Source organism: Pongo abelii, chromosome 5 (assembly GCF_028885655.2).
Source record: "Pongo abelii isolate AG06213 chromosome 5, NHGRI_mPonAbe1-v2.0_pri, whole genome shotgun sequence".
Taxonomy (NCBI): Eukaryota; Metazoa; Chordata; class Mammalia; order Primates; family Hominidae; genus Pongo; species Pongo abelii.
The window spans coordinates 90,478,775-90,501,713 of NC_071990.2; the positions used below are offsets into that span (position 1 = coordinate 90,478,775).

The following is a 22,939-nucleotide window of genomic DNA, read 5'->3' on the forward strand; positions in this document are numbered from 1 at the left end:
TAGTACTTGCACATCAGCATTACCAGTCATCTGTTTTTGTGGAAATCACGTGAATAATGGGGTACAATACTTCATAATTAGTCACTTCTGCCAATGTCCCAGAAAGCTCCAATTTGTATTCTTTACTCTTCCCCAAAACTAATATGTTAACTAAAGCCCAGCCCCATGCCCTCCCTCATGGCAGCCTGGGTCACATCCTTACCAGTTTCACTGTCTTTTCCATCCTTGTTAACAGCAGACTTGTGTACATGCTGCATTAGTCTCAGGAGATCATACCACCGTTTCTGTCTGTAACATGTCTGAATGTGCCCCAAGAACGTAAAGTTTTGTTTCTTGGAAAATGTCTGAGCAAAGAGTTCCTCAAATGCCTCCCGTAAGGGTAGCCAAATAAGCTTATGGTCCACTGGTTTATAACTGAAACAGACACAGGTAAATGTGATTCACAAACTTCTGAAGTTAACAGAAGTTAGAAAGCATGGCTCAGAAAATAGGAGTAGGTCTCACATTTCATTTAATTAACGTCAGAAATACTACTGAAATATTTAAAATCTACATTACAGTTTTAAATTGTAATCTGTTTTCCCCCATCTCAAGCATTTGAAGGGCCCATAATGAAGGTAAAAACTATTATTAGATAAACAGTGTTATGAAAAAAACTAGCCTAACATGGCTGCTCACATCTATAACCCCAGCACTTTGGGACACTGAGGTGGCCAGGTCACTTGAGTCCAGGAGTTCAAGCCCACCCTGGGCAACATGGCAAAACCCTGTCTCTACAAAAAAATACAAAAATTAGTCAGGCGCAGTAGCACACACCTGCAGTCCCAGCTACTTGGAAGGCTGAGGTGGGAGGCTTGAGCCCAGGAAGTAGAGGTTGCAGTAAGCCAAGAACACGCCACTGCCACTCTAGCGTGGGCAACAGAGCCAGACCCTGTCTCAAAAAAATAAAAGTAAAAAAAAATTGAAAGTCCTACTTGAATAGTAAAATTCACATCATTTATTTTACCAACATGTCTAAATAAATATGTATAGGGCATAATAAAAATCCATCCATATTTCATTAAGGTTGACCAAAATCCAAGGAAAAATAAATATCTGAAATTGATTTACTTATGTACATTAAACACAGCCCACACATTATCAGTTAGGAAAAGGAAGAGTAGGAAAGAACAATGATATTGCTTTCAATGGGATAAAAATTAGAGTAGGGCACGCAAAAAAAAAAAAAAAAAAAAAAGCTATTGCAATGGTTTGTGGTACCCCAAAGCTCAACTGGTACTTCTTAGTATTTAGATTCTTCGTTATTCCTTAGCATTAAATTCCTCTGGCTAAGGAGCTAGGAAATTAACTTAAATTTGAATATTTGGGGGAGGTAAGAGATAATTTTTTAAAAGGTTGAAAAACATTGCTCTAGCTTAAATATACGATGTCTAAGAGGCACTACTTATTCCTAGAAAATCTTAAGTATACAATTTTGTGTGGCATACCATTACAATTCAGGAAGAATGAGATAAATTTTATTTCCATGAAAAATAATTTAAGTTGAGAACTTAAAAGGTACCAAAATATGTTTCACAACAAACATAAGGGAACTGATGGATTACTGCTGACTCACTGGCCTAGTGAGGGAGAAACAATGAGATGAGTAAAACCCAATGGCCTGATATTGAGCATCTGAATCTGAGAGTCCAGTTCCAAAGAGAAAAAGTTGAAGAGGAAGGTCAAACTCACTTCCACTTACTCATAGCACTAATACATTAGTATAGGCATTTCTTTAGTCCATTTATTAAACAAAAAATGTATTGAGGCCAGGCACAGTGGCTCATGCCTGTAATCCCAGCACTTCGGGAGGTCAAGGCAGGAGGATCCCCTGAAGCCAGGAGGTTGAGACCAGACTGGGTAACAAAGCCAAGATCTTGTCTCCATAAAAAATTTAAAAATTAGCTGGGTGTGGTGGTGCACATCTGTAGTCTCAGCTACTTGGGAGGCTAAGAAAGAAGGATCACTTGAGCACAGGAGTTCTAGGCTACAGTGAGCTATGATAACACCACTGTACTACAGTCTGGGCAACAGAGCAAGAACTCATCCCTTTATAAAAATTTTTTTGAGCACCTGCTATATGTGTTAGCCACTGAGTCAACAAGACCCACAAGGTCTTACTCCTGTGTAGCTTACAATCAAATGAAAGTGACAATAGGCCAGGTGCGGTGGCTCACGCCTGTTAATCCCAGCACTTTGGGAGGCTAAACAGGTGGACTGCTTGAGCTCCAGAGTTCGAGACCAGCCTGGGCAACATGGTGAAACCCTGTCTCTACAAAAAATACAAAAATTAGCCAGGCATGCCAGTGTGCCCCTATAGTCCCAGTTACTTGGGAAGCTGAGGTGGGAGGCTTGTTCAAGCTCAGGAGGTCAAGTAGTAGCTTAAGTGCGATAAACATAATGTAGGGTAAAAGCTGAATGGGTGATGTGAGTTTTGGTAATTTGAATATCACAGTCAGGAAAGGCTTTGTTGAGGAGGGGACATTTGAAGGATACCTAAGTCAAGCAAGGATGTGAGCTAAGCAGTTATCTGTGGGTGCAAGGAGGCCACACAGAAGGAATAGCAAGCATTTAGGTGCAAAGCAGAAGAAAGTGGTTGGAGCTCAGCAACACAGGCGAAGGTGGGAGATGATGTCAGAGAAGTACCACTGTCAGATTATGAAGGGCTGTACAAACCAAACATTTTATTCTAAACCTTTGTATTTTATCCTAAATGGACTGAGAAGTTCAGTGGAGAAATCTGAGGAAGAGAGTGAGACCAGACTGGGTTACAAAGCAAGACCTTGTCTCCATAAAAAATTATACTTTATTGGGCTGGGCGCAGTGGCTCACACCTGTAATCCCAGCACTTTGGGAGGCAGAGGTGGGCGGATCACGAGGTCAGGAGATTGAGACCATCCTGGCTAACATGGTGAAACCCCATCTCTACTAAAAATACAAAAAAAAATTAGCCAGGCGTGGTGGCGGGCGCCTATAGTCCCAGCTACTCGGGAGGCTGAGGCAGGAGAATGGCGTGAACCCGGGAGCGGAGGTTGCAGAGAGCCGAGATCGTGCCACTGCACTCCAGCCTGGGAGACAGAGTGAGACTCCACCACAAAAAAAAAAAAAATTATACTTTATCTGATGATACTTTAAAGGATCGTTGTAACTCCTAAACAAAAAATACTATAAAGAGATTAGGAGTAGAAGCAAAGAGACCAACGCAGTGGACTAGACAGTAGATAAACTAGAACGAGACAACAGTGAAAATGGTGAGAAATTGAACAAAATATATGTGTCATTTAAATAAGATTGCTAGTCTTTTTATTTATTTATTTTTTAACTTTTTATTGTAAAGATAAAGTCTCACTATGTTGCCCAAGCTGGTCTCGAAGTCCTGGCCTCAAGCAATACTCCCACCTTTGCCTCCCAAAGTGCTGAGATTACATGCATGAGCCACTGCTCCTGGCCAAAATTGCTAGTCTTGAAAATAACAGTATAAATGGGATCCAAAGTTAACTGAAGAAGCAGAGTAATGGTTAAGAACACACACACTCAAGACTGCTTAGGTTCAAATCCTGGATCTGCCATTTTCTTGAATAAGTGACTTATCTCTCTTTGCCTCAGTTCTCTCATGTTTAAAATATAGAGAATAACAGTCTGGTGTCTCACATGGTTTTAAGAAGACCAGCTAAGTTAACACAGAAAAAGGACTCAAAACAGTGCCTGGCACATAACGACTGCCATAGAGAGTTAGTAGATAATTAATACAATTATTAATGTCTCTGTTATTATTCATCTATTGAATTTATGAAAAAGGCAGCTTAATATTTCAAAGTAGACTGAGTTCCTTAAAGAAAACCTCATTCAGGCCAGGCGCTGTGGCTCATGCATGTAATCCCAGCACTTTGGGACGCTGAGGTAAGGCGAATGCCTTGAGGTCAGGAGTTTGAGACCAACCTGGCCAAAATGGCAAAACCCCATCTCTACTAAAAATACAAAAATTAGCCAGGCCTGGTGGCAGGCCCCTGTAATCCCAGGTACTCAGGAGGCTGAGGGGGAAGAATCGCTTGGGCCCGGGAGGCAGAGGTTGCAGTGAGCTGAGATCACGCTGCTGCACTCCAGCCTGGGCGACAGAGTTAGACTCCATCTCAAAAAAAAAAAAAAAGGAAAGCTCATTCATTTAAAGCTGAGCACAATATTACCTAAAGCCCTTAAGTCAATACATATTTCAATACATGAAAAGATGAAAAAACATACACTTCAAAAAAGAATAAACAAAACAAAATCAACTGCAACACAAATATTCATTGGGAACCAACCTGACACCTCAGAGAACTGAGGATATAAACTACAAACAACCAAACAACTAAAGAGCAAGATTTTCAAATCGTCTTCTGCAGAAAGGCACCTTGGGAGCCACTTAAATGCCAAGAAGCAGCAGGTCCAGAACACCTGCCTTCATGGAAAATAACTTTGCTTATACCTGTTACATACACTGGAACCACATGTAAGCATTCATGTGAGAATGGCTACACAAAATTATAACGTGAAACAACAAAAAGTGTAAAAAGAACGTAAAGTGTAACATGCTGAGTAATCAGAATGATAAGCCCTTTCTCTTCATGTCATGGACAGGGTTCTGAGTTCAAATTGTATGCTCCTGCCATACCCTCTTCTGGGCAGTTTCTTTTAAAGACTGTTCTATGGGTGGGTGGCAAGGAAGATGAGGACTGGCTGCTTTATTGCTATTTCTACAGTATCTTTAACTTTCCTCTATTTTTTTTCTTCTTTCATTGCCAAGCTCTCCAGGGTAACCGGTCCTTCTCAATATATCACTGTTTCTCCCTCAGAGGCTGCCCCTCTGAAGCCCATTCTCTATAGTAAGTGCTATGAACATGTACTCTGTATTTTGCCCTTTAGTGCTAGACTTTCTCTTTCTGGAATGATTTTATCTGCCACATCTAAGTCTTCCATGCCCTCTACTCTTTTTCAAGGATTCTCTTGGGCTGTCCCCACCTGCAACTCTTCAAATTTATGTCTCTACCTACAGGTAATGTGAGGGTCTACATGCTGCTTACCAGAAGCCCAAGTTAAATAAAATGACAAAAACGAGTTTAAAATTAAATGAAGGAAAAAGACATATCATGCCAACACTAATCAAAAAGCAAGAAGCACAAAAGAATAAAAAGCAAGGAGGTAATGGATAATGGACACTAACAAAGAGCAAAAGACAATTTGCTATAATGTAAATAATTTGATGGTTTCTAAGGCCCTTATTTTTATAAAGTATCTTTACCCATAATAATAATTGCTTCAAAAATCAATCTAGGGCAGGGTACAGTGGCTCATGCCTGTAATTCCAGGACTTTGGGAGGCTGAGGCGGGTGGATCACCTGAGGTCAGGAGTTCGAGACCAGCCTGACCAGCATGGTGAAACCCTGTCTCAATTAAAAATACAAAATTAGCCGACATGGTGGTACATGCCTGTAATCCCAGCTACTCAGGAGGCTGAGGCAGGAGAATCGCTTAAACCAAGGAGGCAGGCATTGTAGTGAGCCAAGATCGTGCCATTGCACTCTAGCCTGGACAACAAGAGCAAAACTCTCTCAAAAACAAATAAATAAATAAAATCAACCTAGGCTGGGCACGGTGGCTCACACCTGTAATCCCAGCACTTTGGGAGGTCAAGGTGGGAGGATCATTTTAGCTCAGGGGACCAGCCTGGGCAATATAGTGAGACCTCATCTCTATAAAGTTCAAAAAAAATTAGCTGGGTATGGTGGCACATGCCTGTAGTCCCAACTACTCAGGAGGGCCTAGGTGGAAGGATAGCTTGAGCCGGGGAGGTCAAGGCTGCAATAAGCCCTGATGGTGCCACTGCACTCCAGCCTGGGTGACAGAGTGAGACCCTGTCTCAAAAAAAAAAAAAAAATAATAATTTTAAAAAGTTTTTTAAATTAATCTAAAAAGGCCAAGTACAGTGGCTCATGCCTGTAATCCCAGCACTTTGGGAGGCTGAGTGGGGAGGACTACTTGATCTTAGGAGCTCAAGATTCATCCTGGGTGATATGGTTTGGCTGTGTCCCCAACCAAATCTCATCTTGAATTGTAGCTCCAATTCCCATGTGTTGTGCAAGGGACAGGTGGGAGGTAATTGAATCATGGGGGTGGGTCTTTCCCATGCTATTCTCATGATAGTGAATAAGTCTCATGAGATTAGATGGTTTTATAAAGGGGAGTTCCCTACACAAGCTCTCGACTGCCACCATCCATGTAAGACACGACTTTGCTCCTCCTTGTCTTGCACTATGATTGTGAGGTCTCCCCAGCCATGCGGAACTGTGAGTCAATTAAACCTCTTTTCTTTGTAAATTATCCAGTCTCGGGTATGTCTTTATCAGCAGCGTGAGAACAAATGAATACACTGGGCAACACAGTGTGACCTCATCTCTACAAAAATAGAAAATAATTAGCTAAGCGTGGTGGTGCATGTCTGTAGTCCCAGTTACTCAGGAGGCTGAGGCAAGAGGATCACATGAGCCTAGGAGGTACAGGCTACAGCAAACTATGAGGGCACCATGGTACTCCAGGCGGGCAATAGAGTGAGACCCTGTCCCAAAAAAAGAGTTAAAATTAAATAAATAAATAAAATCCAAGACCAGCTACAGTGCCTGTAATCCCAGCACTTTGGGAGGCCCAGGCGGGAAGATTCCTTGAGTTCAGAAGTTCCAGACCGGTCTGGGCAACATAGTGAGACCTCATCTCTACTAAAAATAAATCGTGGCTTGTGCTTGCAGTCCCAGCTGCTCAGGAGGCTGAGGTGGAAGGATCACTTGAGCCCAGAAAGTCAAGGCTGCAATAAGTCATGTTTATGCCACTGCACTCCAGTGTGGATGACAAAGTGAGACCCTATCTTAAAAAAAAAAAAAAAAAAAAAGATCCAAATTTGCAAACCAGGTTATTATTTAACATATTGGACACATGCAAAATATATTTAACATAACTTATAAAACAGATGAAACCAGCAACGCAGCCTCAGGATAGGAATATTTATCTTTTCCCTATCCCATCTCCTTGCCCACAGCTGAATTTTGTTCTCCATTCCCTTGCCTTTTTAAAAACTTTTTGGTATTCTCATCTTCTACAATGATTCTTAAACAAGGGAGTCACCTATTCATCTATAACATAATATATGTTAAAAGATTTTATTTAAATCTCTTTGTAGTAATATAAGAGTACAGAAAACAAGGCATGTTTCCAACCACACGAAAACTGAGAAAAGGCTTGGTGGCTCATGTCTGTAATCTCAACACTTCGGGAGGCTGAAGCAGGACTACTTGAGGCCAGGAGTTCAAGACCAGCCTAGGCAACAGAGCGAGATCCTGTCCAGGGTCTTGCTTTGTCATCCCAGCTAAAGTACAGTGGCATAACCACAGCTCACGGCAGCCTCAACCTCTCAGGCTCAAGTGATCTTTTCAAACTGAAATGTAAGTAGCGTTTTCTTTTAATAAGTGATGCTGACCTACTAACAAGGAAAAACAGATATATTCTATTCACCAAGTTGGCACCAAAACCAAATTCTAGTTAATCATATTTTGAGTCCAACATTTTCGTGTCATCAATTTGCATCACAAATGTACTCCCGTTTACTCACTATATTTAAAACAACTTGCAATGGCTAACACAACACTACAAATTCACAGTAGAAGAGAAGGACCCAGTCCATGTTCAGTTAGTACAAGATCAATGCCATTTATGTTAGGACTACTTAATGGTATGAAATTACTAAAGACATATAGATACAGAATAGAGAGAAACAGACCAGGCATGGTGGCTTATGCCTGTAGTTCCAGCTACTGGGTAGGCTGAGGCAGGAGGATTGCTTAAACCCAGGAGTTCAAGGCTGTGCTAAGCCATGATCACACCACTGCACTCCAGCCTTGGTGACAGAACGAGACCCTGACTCCCAAAAAACAAAAACAGAATTAAGAGGCCGGGTGCAGTGGCTCACACCTGTAATCCCAGCAATTTGGGAGGCCAAGGTGGGTGGATCATGAGGTCAAGAGACGGAGATCATCCTGGCAAACATGGTAAACCCTGTCTCTACTAAAAATACAAAAATTAGCTGGGCGTGGTGGCGTGTGCCTATAGTCCCAGCTACTCAGGAGACTGAGGCAGAAGAATCACCTGAACCTGGGAGCCGGAGGTTGCAGTGAGCACAGATCATGCCACTGCACTCCAGCCTGGTGATAGAGCAAGACTCTGTCTCAAAAAAAAAAAAAAAGAATAAAGAATAAAGATAAATATATACAGCAGTATAGACATGTCTGCTTAAATGAAAAATCATATATATTAATAAGAACAGATTGCCAAGTTCCTCAAACAACCAACTAAACATAAGTAAAATAAAACCAAGGTAGAAAGGCTGGAGTGCAGTGGCACAATCTTGGCTAACTCTAGCCTCTGGCTCCCAAATTCAAGCAATTCTCCCACCTCAGCCTCCCTAGTAGCTGGGACTACAGCACACCACCACGCCCAACTAATTTTCGTATTTATTGGTAGAGATGGGATTTCATCAAGTTGGCCAGGCTGGTCTCGAACTCCTGACCTCAAGTGATTTACCCATCTAGGCCTCCCAAAGTGCTGGGATTACAGGTGTGAGCCACCACGCCTGGCCCAGAACTTACACTTTAGATCAACTGTACTGTATACACAAACATTAATTGATTATATACGTGCCTGCTTTTTCTCCTTCTTCCATCATATGACCTTTGAGAACAAGGGCCTCAAGTGTTCATTAAAATGAAGAGAAACATCTACACACCCATGAGCTCCTCAATAAATTCAAATAAATATCTTGCTGTGGTTGGGGGGTAAGGTGCAATCTTGCTCAAGGTGCCTTAGAGAGACTAAGATGAGCAATGTCCCACCATAAATCTTACTCAAAGCACCGTACACACTGATGGTGGGACCCTGAGGAAACTAAAATAAGCAACTCACACCTTAAATCTTACTCAAGGGAGTTTACCCTTTTTCCTGCACACACACAAGACCAGAAGAATGACTGATCCTTCGTCTTAGCTTCATTGCTATACTAAAAATCATACCCATGCTGAGACATGGGACACATGAAGAAGCACATTATCAAACTGTTCAAGTGCCAGAAGTTCCCCGCCTCTACATGCTTAAATATCACTTCCTTCCCACTTTAGCCCCTTAAATTACTTTCCTGTCTTAGTGGGGCCAGCCACAGAATTCTCTCTTTTGCATCCCTGGTACCCTGCCAAAAGCTCCAATAAAGCCTTATCTGAGAAAACTCTTTTTCTATTGCATCGAGCACCCTAGAACCTGTGGTTGTAACACTAAGAAAACAGTATTTCTTACCTCAAGCAATAAACACAAAAATAAGAAAAAAATTTTAAGCCACACTTACCCTCCAAGTAAGTCTGCAGTATCACTTTGTTGATTCATATTGACAATCCTCAAACGGTGGCCTTTTATAAAGAAAGTGCAAAAGTGTTACTCCAAAAATTTAAAGACCGATAATATACAGTGTGCTCCTTAAGGCTGTGGGAATATGGCATAGGGCTTTATTTTTTGAGACAGAGTCTTGTTCTGTCAACCAGGGTGGAGTGCAGTGGCCCAATCATGGCTCACTGCAGCCTCAATTTCCTGGGCTCAAGTGATCCTTCTGTCTCAGCCTCTCGAGCACCTGGGACTACAGGCGTATACCACCAGACTTGGCTAATTTTTGTATTTTTTTGTAGAGACAGGGTCTCATGATGTTGCCAGGTTGGTCTTGAACTCCCGGGCTCAAGCAATCCTCCTACCTCAGGCTCCCAAAGTGCTAGGATTACAGGCATGAGCCACTGCGCCCAGCAATAAGGTAAATTTTCAAATGTGCATTTGCTCTGAATCATGAGAGCCCAGAAGTTGGAGACCAACCTAGGCAACATGGCGAGACCTCATCTTTACAAAAAACTTTAAAAATTAGCCAGGCGTGGTGGCACACACCTGTAGTCTCAGCTATCAGGGAGGCTGAGGTAGGAAGATCACTTGAGCCTGGGAAGTCAAGGGTACAGTGAGCTATGAGCTCGCCACTGCATTCCAGCCTGAGCAACAGTGCGACCCTGTCTCAAAAAGAATAAAAATAAAAAGAAGAAATGAGGTATAACGCAATATGTAGAATATAATCCCATATCTGTTTTGAAATAAAACAAAATCTATACGTATATGTATTTGCATAAGCATAGACTGGAAATGAAATAATTTAATAATCATCTATTAACAGTAGTTATTTCCAGGCAGAGATTACATATGGGGTGCTGGCACTTTTTAAACTCTGTGGTCTTTGGATTTAGTATTTTTTAAAAAGGAAAAAAAGTAGTCAGTGTGAAATGTCTTGGGGCAGATTTATTTCCTCTAGGGATTACCTGTAATGTGAGCCAAGTATTGGACGGTAGAGGTTTTGCCAGTCCCGGTCTCTCCCACCAGCAACACAGGCTCCCCTTTGCTGACACACACTGCAAGCTGCTCAATGAGAACAGAGGACGGCCGTGTAGCAGCAAAAGTGAACTTCTCCCTGGGAAGGAGAAAAAAAGAGTTTAAAAACCACGCTGCAAGCTTCTCCTAGTTTTGCTCTGGGAAACCAGATATTCCAGATTCAACAAACAAGGATGAGAAAACAGCTCACAGTAACTGTCTTCAAGCTACACCAGATAGTCTTACAACACACAAAAATTACAGAATTTAGTTGCTCTGCAAACATTGAATACTCACACATCTGATACCATGCTAGGCTCTGGAGATTAAAAAGATCAATAAGACAAGACTATCTGTACCAGTTAGCTCATCTTGGACAAATTACTTAATGTGTCTTAGCCTCAGTTTCCTCACCTGTAAGATGTGGGTAACAACAGTACCTAGTTGTAATAGGTTAATAATCTTTCCCCAAACTCATGTCTACCCAGATCCTATGAATGTGACCTTATTTCAAAATAGGGTCTTTGAAGAAATTTAATCAAATTAAGATAAGGTCATATTGCATTAGGGTGGGTCTTAAATCCAATGACTGGTGTCCTCATAAGAGGAAGATTTGGTGACATAGAAATACACACACAAGGCAGAGCATGGTGGCGCGCGCCTGTAACCCCAGCACTTTGGGAGGCCGAAGCTGGCAGATCACAAGGTCAGGAGTTCAAGACCAGCCTGACCAATATGGTGAAACCCCATCTCTACTAAAAATACAAAAATTACCCAGGCATGGTGGTGGATGCCTGCAGTTCCAGCTACTCGGGAGGCTGAGGCAGGAGAATCGCTTGAACCCTGGAGGCAGAGGTTGCAGTGAGCTGAGATCGCACCACTGCACTCCAGTCTGGGCGACAGAGCAAGACTCCATCTCAAAAAAAAAAAAAAAGAAAAGAAAAAAAAATACACACACAAGGAAGAAGGGCCACAAGACAACAGAGACAGAACTTAGAGTGATACAACTACAAGCCAAGGAACACCAAGGACCACTGGGAGCCAAAGAAACCAGGAAGAGGCCAGGCACCATGGCTCAGGCCTGTAATCCCAGCACTTTGGGAGGTCAAGGCAGGTGGATCACCTGAAGTCAGGAGTTCAAGACCAACCTGGCCAAGACGGTGAAACCCCGTATCTACTAAAAATACAAAAATTTAGCTGGGCGTGGTGGTGCATGCCTGTAATCCCAGCTATTCGGGAGGCTGAGACAGGAGAATCGCTTGAACCAGGCAGCCGGAGGTTGCTGTGGACCCAGATCACACCACTGTACTCCAGCCTAGGCAACCGAGTGAGACTCTGTCTTAAAAAGAAAAAAAAAAAAAGAAAAGAAAGAAAGAAATCAGGAAGAGGCAAGAAAGCATTCTCCCCTAGAGCCTTCACAGGGAGGAGCATGGCCCCATCGAAACCTTGATTTTACACTTCCAGCCTCCAGGACTGTGAAAGAATAATGTCATTGTTTAAAACCACCAAGTTTATGGTAATTTGTTATGGCAGCCCTAGGATACTAATGTATTAATTCACAGGATTATTACAACCACTACATGAGAAAATACGTAAAGCACTTAGTACAAAGTCAGACATGTAATAGGTATTTAATATTACCTCGATCTCAGAATCTTATATAACCCCAGCCTTCCAGGAATTTACAGACTAATGTTAGACATAAGCCTGACTTCCAACTGAGGCATACTTCACTAAATACACTGCAGTGAATAAAATCAATAATTCACCTTTGGTAGTGCCAAATCTCTAATGACTTTCATCGCCTCTTTCACCTATTAATATCTAACTTCACAGAACATACTTTGGGAAAACACTGCTCCTTCCCATATAGCATACTACAGATATCACAATTCAGACATGTGTTTTGCACAAAGACAAGAGGCTGAGCTAGACCTTCTATCAAGTTTCTGGAAACCCCACAGTTGGCAGCTTAGTTTAGAGCCCTACTTACCTCTGTATGTGAACAGCCTCATTTTGTTTCCGTAGAAGCCGCACTCGACCCACTTGCAAATCTAGCTCATTGATCACAATTTCTGGTTTATAAAGTTGACAAAAGAATTCAGCCTGTAGGAGGTAAGATTTTACCTGAGTAAAAATCCACATTCTTTTGTAATATTTCCTCATCCAGAGGCTTATTTTGGCCCTCAAATTAGCACTCTACAAAGAATCATTCTCTACTTCCCAGATAGTAGACTTGGCTTTTCATAAAGAAATTTCTTTTTTCATTTTCCACACATCTAATACTATGTTTTTCACAACATTTATCATGTTTCCCTAAAATGGTACTTTTCAAATAAGCCCTACCTATATATGGAGTGAACACACTGATATATCCAATAGAGAAAGTGAACAGTAAGTCTACACCTAAAGGGTAAGAAAAAAAAATCAGAGAAATCTTTCTCTAGCTATGCTCTCCTCTGCTTTAAATTTCTAACATAATGTAGGAAATCATGGTACATCTGACTACAGCCAAAGCAAAAAGAGCTATGGCAGATGCTCCTGGATGTCTACCCAACAGCCTTTCTTCTCTTCTCCAAAGAACACAGATTTTGTTCAGGTTTGGGGCAGGAGTGAAAGAAGCAAACTGCTCTGGGAAAAGTGAGCCCTTCCACAACAAGAGAAGATGAATATTGGTGGAATGAATATTCATGGTGGTTTCATTCTTCTTATGATTAATATATGTATCATTTAAGTGCCTTTCAGTAGGACGTTCTATGACCTCCAGCCAAAACCATCCCAACTATTTCAGAAGCCTTATAAAAATCTCTACTACTGTAATTCCTGACACAAGATCTTTTAGAAGTCATTATTCACATGAGAATGTCAGATATCTGCTTCAAGATGAGCCCAGACATTTTTCCAGACACCAATGCCACTGCTGAAAGGATCCCTCCTCCCAGAATATGTATTTTGACATAAAACAAGAATGGCAAAATATTAACAATGTCAGCAATGAAACAAAGTAGTGAGTATACAGGTATTCATTGGTACTACTCTTTGCAACTTTTTTTTGGTTTGTTTGGTTGGTTTTTATCAGAGAAAGAGTCTGGATCTGTCGCCCACGTTGGAGTGCAGTGGCACAATCTTGGCTCACTGCAACCTCTGCCTCCTGGGTTCAAGTGATTCTCCTGCTTCAGCCTCCCAAGTAGCTGGGATTACAGGCATGTGCCACCACACCCCACTAATTTATTGTATTTTTTTAGTAGAGACAGGGTTTCACAGTGTTGGCCAGGCTGGTCTTAAACTCCTGACCTCAGGTGATCCACCCGCCTCCGCCTCCGCCTCCCAAAGTTCTGGGATTACAGGTGTGAGCCACCACGCTCAGTCTCTTGCCAACTTTTCTAATAAGGGAAAATAATAAAAAAGATGGAAAAACTCTGCATTAAGTTATAGACAAAGGTATTACTAAAACATAGTTACAGTCCTGAGTCTAATACCTACAAAATAAAATAAATGCTCACTAAAACACTGAAGAAGACACAGGACATGAAGAAGGTCCCTTTAAGAATGTGGAACATGGCTTGTGCACAGTGGCTCATGCTTGTAATCCCAGCACTTTGGGAGGCAGAGGCGGGTGGATCACCTGAGGTCAGGAGTTCGAGACCAGCCTGACCAACATGGAGAAACCCCATCTCTACTAAAAATGCAAAATTAGCTGGATGTGGTGTCACATGCCTGTAATCCCAGCTACTCAGGAGGATGAGGCAGGAGAATCACTTGAACCCAGGAGGCGGAGGTTGCGGTGAGCCGAGATGGCGCCATTGCACTCGCGCCATTTGGGAGTTGTATGCCCACAAGAGGCCTCAATAAAAGCACCAACTTTTACAAAAGAGGCACCAGTGCAAAAGCTGTTCCAACTAAGGACTAGAGACCAGCAAGCAAGCAAGCAAGCAAGCAAAAAATCCTAGCCTCCTTTCAACAGGGAAGTAAAAAAACAGCACACATACCTTTTTTCTAGAAATGTTCAATTTGCTTCCAATAACTTCTGCCATTTTCAGTTTGCTTGTATGCTCAGAAAGCATTGCTGTGAAACAGTCTAGAGCCTATTAAAATAACCAAGGTAAATGCTGACTGATTTTTAAAATAATATATTAATCACAGAACATCATTTTCCTGGCCACAAGAGGGAGAAACACAAAATCCAGCAGGAACATTTCTCTAAAAATCAAGGGAGTGCAAATAAGGTACTAACCCAGGACTAAGGACCTGACCATAATGGAAAGACAGGACACCAACAAATATAAATAACTGACTACTGAAATACTTGCCAAATAAAAAACAGACAACAAAACACCCCACTTTGCAAATCCTAGCTTTGGGCAAAGAAGAGCAATTAGTGTTGACCATTGGGTACATGGTTCAAGGAAAACTGACTCATATAGTGCTGAGGTAATATCAAAAGACTGCTTTCTAACTGCAAGGGAAACACTAGGTGTGCAATACCTCATGGTCATTATCTTAACCTAGTACTCAATCTTAGCAACTACCAGTGAGCCAACCAGTTATGTCTTCTGATGTGATGAAATATAAAATACCATCAAAAATGGATTGTACCCCAAAAATGTTAAACTTGAATTCATCAAGTATTTTTTGTATTTTCTATTTACAGAAAATATGAGAGATAAAACAATGTAAAGGACACCGTGAGTATGGAATTGAAACCACCTTTGCAAAGATTATGACAGAGCAATCTAACATGGCTGACTCCATCTTACTTCTAAGCCTCACAGGCTGGCCATCTTCACTCATTCCTAGGCATAGGCCAAGCTAACCATAGTAGGAATTTCGTTTATAGTTTAACTTGGAAGCAAGGATGATAATAGTCCCTCCCTAAAACTAACCCCCTCTTTGCCCAGGGACCGAAACCTAATGAAAGACCACAAGATTAGGATTATGGGAGGGGCCTGAATTCTGCTAAAATGTAGGTGCAGTTTCTATAATCCCTTAGTGCTCAGGAGTCATGTGGCCAGAGGTCACAAGACTTGTGACTTCCCCAACTGCTCCTATAGATAACACCACTATCGTAGAAACTAAAATTGGCCTTTTGAGGTGATTTTCAGATTTTTGCATTCTGGCAACTAACTAACCCCACCTGACTCAGTCACCCCAACCAGAAGTAGACTCAGTATACAAGACCATTTTCCACATCCCTATGAGTTCATCCCCAACCAATCAGCAGCACCCATTCCCTAGCACCCTACCCACCAAATTATCCATAAAAACCCAAGCTTCTGAGTTATCAGGGAGATTGATTTGAGTAACAATTCCATTTCCCATATGGCTAGCCTAGTATTCATAAAGCTCTCTTGAAGACTGCTTTGAGTAATACTAAAACTGGTCTCCCATACCGCAGGCTCTGCATGAATTACTCTATTGCAAATCCCATCATGATAAATTGTCTCTGTCTAGGCAGTGGGCAAGGTGAACCCACTGGGCAGTTACAATCTGATCTATTTTTTCATCCTTTTTAAAAGTATTTTATATTTTTGTCCTGACAGTTGAAATACTCAGAATACAACACTTAACATACAGTATTGTCTCAACTAATAAAAAAAAAAGAGAGAGAGAAAATAGGCCCCCAATACTGCAAATTGCTTTTGTCTCAGTGGTAGAGTTAGTAGTTAAGTTTCTTCCATCATCTTTTCTATTGTTTTTCAACAAGAAGAATCTAGTCCTTTTAAAGTTAAAATATATTTTAAAGCAGTAATTCTAAGTAAAGTCAGTTTACAAGATGTAAAAAGACCCAAATAATGGCACCCCTAAAATTCAGTAAGAAGCAGGAAAACTTATACCCAGAAATCTAAAGTTACGAACATTAATATTAAAAATATAGGATTTACTATTATAATACAGTTATCCCTACGTATTCCTGGGGGATTGATTCCAGGACCTCTCACGGAAACCAAAATCTGAAGATGCTCAAGTCCCTTATATAAAATGGCATAGGGTGACTGGGCACAGTGGCTCACGCCTGTAATCCCAACACTTTGGGAGGCCGAGGCGGGTGGATCACGAGGTCAGGAGATCGAGATCATCCTGGCTAACACAGTGAAACCTCATCTCCACTAAAAATGCAAAAAAAATTAGCTAGGTGTGGTGGTGGGCGCCTGCAGTCCCAGTTACTCGGGAGGCTGAGGCAGGAGAATGGCGGGAATCTGGGAGGTGGAGCTTGAAGTGAGCCAAGATCACGCCACTGCACTCCAGCCTGGGTAATAGAGCGAGACTCTGTCTCAAAAATAAATAAATAAATAAATAAATAAATAAATAAATAAATAAAAAGGCACAGGGCCCGTGTCAGTATGTAGAAAAATAAGCCAAAGAAAAAAAAATTTTACAGGTGTAGAATCTGCATATAATCTATACACACCCTCTTTATTTAAATCTCTAGATTATTTATAATAACTAATACAATGTAAATGCTATGTAAATAGTTATTACACTGTATTGTCTAGGGAATAATCACAAGGAAAAAGTCTATACATGTTCAATACAATCATTTCTCTCCTGAAATATCTTATTTATTTGCTTTTTACTGTCCACCTTAAGGACAGGAATGGAATATTTTAGATCCAAGTTTGGTTGACTCCACAGACGCAGAGCCCACAGAAACGGAGGGCTCTTCCTCTGAACAAATTTGATTGTAAATATTTTTGAGGAAAAAAAAATGTTCTCAATGTCCTTAGAGAAATCACAATTTAGGTCTAACATGAAAATATAGGTGGAGTTGTTAAATTAACTGTAACGTAAATTATAGTAGAGCTGATATTTGATAAAGGTATTTGGTCTGCATGGAATAAGGGGGGAAAAGAGCTGGACAAAAACAATTTGCCAGTTCTCAAAAGAATACACCCTACTCATTTGAAATGGCTGGTCTCAAATTCAGTAGAAATATATTTTAGAGTAGAAGAGAACAATTCCTCTGGTTACCATACTATAGTTTAAAAGAGTTACTTCTAAAAGAACATCCAACTCCTTTTGTTCTTATTCCACCTTTACCGCTATGATTTGGTCTTCTGTAATAATATCCACTAGAATGGTTAAGTCCTGTGCACATACATGCTCCCATCATAGATACTAACAATGGACCCCAGATGAATTAGTCAGAAGAGTCCACCACCCTCATTAGAAACCCATCCTGGATTTATGGTGTCTTACAAAGAGGTTCAGTCAACCAACATCAACCAGCCCTACTGAGAAAAGTAGAGGGATCGGATAGTTACAAATTAATCAAACAGACTAAGAAATTATATATAGGAACAAACATTGCTTTATTATTACCTGGGAGTTTCTTTCATTTTACCTTTAATTTCACTACCTGTTTTACTCTATATCAAACTATACTTCTTCTGAAATTAATAATAATTTGTTTCAAAAACCACAAAACATGTATTACATTCAATTAGCTTTAATGCCACGTTAGTTGAGTTTTAACTAGCTAAGAATAACAAACCAGGCCGGGTGCGGTGGCTCACGCCTGTAATCCCAGCACTTTGGGAGGCCGAGGCAGGTGGATCACTTGAGGTCAGGAAATCGAGACCAGCCTGGCCAACATGGTGAAACCCCGTCTCTACTAAAAATACAAAAATTAGCCAGGGGTGGTGGCAGGTGCCTGTAATACCAGCTACTCAGGAGGCTGAGGCAGGAGAATCAGTTGAACCCAGAAGGTGGAAGCTGCAGTGAGCTGAGATCACGCCACTGCACTCCAGCCTCGGGGACAAGAGCGAGAGACTTTGTCTCAAAAACAAAAAGCCAAAAAAACAAAAAAAGAATAGCAAACCATACTTGGAAAAAAGAAAAAAGTCTGATGGCAATCAAAAGACAGAAAATAACGGAAGTCAACAGCCTTACAGAACCAAGACAAAAAAGACTGGAAAACTATATCTTACCTCTTGAAAAATATTTAATGATGCTGATAAAGATGAACTGTCAAAGCTATGGGCAATCCTATTACACCAATTCAGCAGATCCCTTTAAAAAAAAAAAGAAAGAAAAGAAAAAACAAAGAAAAGACCACAGGCCAAAGACATCAAAGGCATCAGAATTTATTGACCCACTTAAGTCTGGGCATACCTAATAACTCTCTTCTTTCTTCTGACAATGCTTAGATAACAGGTATTTGGGAAACCAGTAAGTAAGGTTCCCAATCCTTCCCCTCTTTGTATTTGTGTGTAAAATTTAAAAACAAAACAAAGAGTTCCCAATCTTCACCCATTCCAGGAAGTGACCTATCAACTCTTACTCTGCCATCCATGCCAGACAAGGTAGCAGGAAAGGAGGGGAGCAACCAAATCAGATCAGAATGAGGAGATGCCATTTCCTTTTTTTTTTTTTTTTTTTTTTGAGACAGAGTCCCACTCTGTTGCCCAGGCTGGAGTGCAGTGGCGTGATCTCGGCTCACTGCAACCTCCACCCAGGTTCAGGCAATTCTCTGCCTCAGCCTCCTGAGTAGCTGGGATTACAGGCACCTGCCACCGTGCCTGGCTAATTTTTGTATTTTTTTTTTTTTAGTAGAGATGGGGTTTCACCATGTTGGCCAGGATGGTCTTGAACTCCTGATCTCGTGATCCGCCCGCCTGGGCCTCCCAAAGTGCTGGGATTACAGGCATGAGCCACCGCGCCCAGCCTAAGGAGATGCCCATTTCTAATTCTCACTTCTCAAAGGGGAAGTCAACCACTGAGAACAGAGAGCGGCACAGAAGTCATAGATAGCGAAATCCAAGAAGACTTATTTAAGACTCCAAGTGTCTGAAAAGGGCATTCAGTGAAAGAATTATGTTAGAAGCCACTCCCACGTTTGTCTTTAAAAGTTATTTTTTAAAGTTAAAAACATTACCCAAATCGAGCCTTCCCAGTCATTAATTATAAATCTGAAAAAGGGATCTGACACCATGAAGCAACCTATAATTTCAAAACCTCACCATTTACTTCTAGCTGGTAAGAACTTTGAATCTAGGAGGCAGAGGTTGGAGTGAGCCAAGACTGCACCACTGTACTCCAGCCTGGGTAACAGAGCGGGAATCTGTCTCACAAAAAAAAAAAAAAAAAAAAAAAAAAACAAAGAAAGAAAAGAAAAAATTGTTTAGTCCAGTACCTTAGAGATAATTCTCTTCCCTCAAGGGTTGGTCTTTTGTTTTCTCTTCTGGCTTCTGAAACTTCTTCAGGTGCCTGTTCACATCCAACAGAACTATCACTCCAACAGTGATGTTTCTCTCCAGTAAGTTGGATATAAATGTCAAGCAGGTGATCAACCACTGCCAATAGGCTAGGATATCTGCTCTGAAGAATCTGACAGAGGGAAAAAAAAAAAAAGAAAATATAACAGCCAGCATGGTAATTTTTAAAAGCACACAAACTACTGCTGAAACTGGTCAGCCAAAAAATGGATTTCTCTATGAAATTTGTTCACTGGGGGACGGTAGCTCACACCTGTAACCCCAACACTTTGAGAAACCAAGGCAGAGGAATTGCTTGAATTCAGGAGTTTGAGATCAATGGGCAACATGGTGAAACCTCACCTCTACAAAAAATACAAACATGGGCATGGTGGCGTGTGCCTGTAGTCTCAGGTACTCAGGAGGCTGAGCAGGGAGGATCATCTGAGACTGGGAGGTTAAGGCTGCAGTGAGCAGTGATCATGCCTAGGTGACAGAACAAGACCCTGTCTCAAAAAAAGTAAATAAATAAAACATAAAAATAAAAATGAAATGAAATTTGTCAACTTTACCAAAAATAAGAACTTCCCCCTTACTCACTCCTGCTCCCACCCACCTATTTCACTCAATCATGATGATTTTCTTCCTACTCAGAACTCAGTTATCTGGCAATCTCACCATCTATAATACAGTTTCAGGGGTAGAAGTCATGTTAAAAGGTTCTCCAAGCTTTCCAACTTGGACGCGGCAAAATGGCTCCCGCAAAGAAGGGTGGCGAGAAGAAAAAGGGCCATTCTGCCATCAACGAAGTGGTAACCCAAGAATACACCATCAACATTCACAAGCGCATCCATGGAGTGGGCTTCAAGAAGCGTGCACCTCGGGCACTCAAAGAGATTCGGAAATTTGCCATGAAGGAGATGGGAACTCCAGATGTGCGCATTGACACCAAGCTGAACAAAGCTGTCTGGGCCAAAGGAATAAGGAATGTCCCATACCGAATCTGTGTGCGGCTGTCCAGAAAACATAATGAGGATGAAGATTCACCAAATAAGCTATATACTTTGGTTACCTATGTACCTGTTACCACTTTCAAAAATCTACAGACAGTCAATGTGGATGAGAACTAATTGCTGATCATCAGACAGATCAAATAAAGTTATAAAATTGCCAAAAAAAAAAAAAAAGGTTCTCCAAGTAACCAAAATATAAACAACCAACTCTAAAGAATTTATTCATTAAAGAATTCTTAAATTACTATTTAATTTCAAACACAGCTCTGGTAAGGCCACTATGTAATTTCTCAATGAAAAGCATGTAAAAGGAGCAGGGTACAGTGGATCACACCTGTAATCCCAGCACTTTGGGAGGCTGACGTGAGCAGATTGCCTGAGTCCAAGAGTTCGAGACAAGCCTGGGCAACACGGTGAAAACCCGTCTCTACAAAAAATTTGCTGGGCAGGGGCACACACCTGTAGTCAGTCCCAGCTACTTGGCAGGCTGAGGTGGGAAGATCACCTAAGCCTGAGAGGTTGAGGCTGCAGTGAGCTAAGCACCACTGCAGTGCACCACTGCACTCTAGCCTGGGTGACAGAGTAAGACCTTTTCTCAAAAACAAAAAAATTAGATATAAAATCAGTTAAGCTGGGCGTGGTGGCTCAAGCCTGTAATCCCAGCACTTTGGGAGGCCGAGGTGGGTGGATCACAAGGTCAAGAGATCGAGACCATCGTGGCCAACATGGTGAAACCCTGTCTCTACTAAAAATACAAAAATTAGCTGGGCATGGTGGCATGTTGTGGGAAGTCAGGGACCCCAAATGGAGGGACCGGCTGGAGCCACAGTAGAGGAACATAAATTGCGAAGATTTCATGGACATGTATCAGTTCCCAAATAATACTTTTATAATTTCTTATGCCTGTCTTTAATCTCTTAATCCTGCTATCTTCATAAGCTGAGGATGTACATCACCTAGGACCACTGTGATAACTGTGTTAACTGTACAAATTGATCATAAAACATGTGTGTTTGAACAATATGAAATCAGTGCACCTTGAAAAAGAAAAGAATAACAGCGATTTTTAGGGAACAAGGACAGACAACCATAAGGTCTGACTGCCTGCAGGGTCAGGCAAAAAGGGCCATATTTTTCTTCTTGCAGAGACAGCCTATAAATGGATGTGCAAGTAGGGAAGATATTGCTAAATTCTTTTCCTAGCAAGGAATATTAATATTAATATCCTGGGAAAGGAATGCATTCCTGGGGAGAGGTCTATAAATGGCCGCTCTGGGAATGCCTGTCCTATGTGGTTGAGATAAGGACCGAGATACGCCCTGGTCTCCTGCAGTACCCTCAGGCTTACCAGGGTGGGGAAAAAACTCCACCCTGGTAAATTTGTGGTCAGACTGGTCTGTTGTTTAAGATGTTTATCAAGACAATACGTGCACCGCTGAACATAGACCCTTATCAGTAGTTCTGCTTTTGCCCTTTGCCTTGTGTTCTTTGTTGGACCCTTATCAGTAGTTCTGCTTTATGCCTTTTGCCTTGTGATCTTTGATAAACCCTTATTAGTAGTTCTGCCTTTTGCCCTTTGAAGCATGTGATCTTTGTACCTACTCCCTGTTCTTACACCCCCTCCCCTTTTGAAATCCTTAAAAAACTTGCTGGTTTGAGGCTCAGGTGGGCATCACGGTCCTACCAATATGTGATGCCACCCCCGGCGGCCTAGCTGTAAAATTCCTCTCTTTGTACTCTTTCTCTTTATTTCTCAGCCAGCCAACACTTATGGAAAATAGAAAGAACCTATGTAGTAATATTGGGGGCGGGTTCCCCCAATAGTGGCATGCACCTGTAGCCCCAGCTACTCGGGAGGCTGAGGCAGTAGAATCACTTGAATACGGGAGGTGGAGGTTGCAGCAAGCCAAGATCGTGCCACAGTGTACTGTTCTGGGTGACAAAGAAAGACTCCGTCTCAAAAAAAAAAAAAGAAAAGAAAAGAAAATGTAGGAAAAAATATTTGAAGTTTGTGGCCAGGCACAGTGGCTCACACCTATAATGCCAACACTTTAGGAGGCCAAGGCAGGCAGGTCACCTGAGGTCAGGCGTTTTGAGACCAGCCTGGCCAACATGGTGAAACCCCATCTCTACTAAAAATACAAAAAAAATAGCCAAAAGTGGTGGTGGGCACCTGTAATCCCAGGTACTTGGGAGGCTAAGGCATGAGAATTGCTTGAACCAGGAGGC

General features: G+C 41.5%; 2 protein-coding genes across 6 annotated transcripts in view; one reads left to right on the forward strand and one right to left on the reverse strand.

Annotated features, from left to right (window-relative positions):
* Positions 1-22,939, reverse strand: part of MDN1 (midasin AAA ATPase 1) — a 187,150-nt gene that overhangs the window by 119,658 nt on the left and 44,553 nt on the right. For all 5 annotated transcript variants that reach the window (XM_054557862.2, XM_054557860.2, XM_054557859.2 and 2 more), the window contains exons 10-16: positions 19,637-19,830; positions 18,432-18,513; positions 14,493-14,588; positions 12,497-12,609; positions 10,455-10,603; positions 9,455-9,515; positions 203-414 (exon numbers count right to left, since the gene is read on the reverse strand). In XM_054557862.2, the coding sequence (XP_054413837.2) occupies positions 203-414; positions 9,455-9,515; positions 10,455-10,603; positions 12,497-12,609; positions 14,493-14,588; positions 18,432-18,513; positions 19,637-19,830 (907 nt within the window). The remainder of the gene's footprint in view (positions 1-202; positions 415-9,454; positions 9,516-10,454; positions 10,604-12,496; positions 12,610-14,492; positions 14,589-18,431; positions 18,514-19,636; positions 19,831-22,939) is intronic.
* Positions 20,433-20,874, forward strand: LOC103890951 (large ribosomal subunit protein eL31-like). Its single transcript, XM_054557867.1, has one exon. It carries the CDS (start codon positions 20,450-20,452, stop codon positions 20,825-20,827), a length of 378 nt encoding a protein of 125 aa, XP_054413842.1. The 5' UTR covers positions 20,433-20,449; the 3' UTR covers positions 20,828-20,874.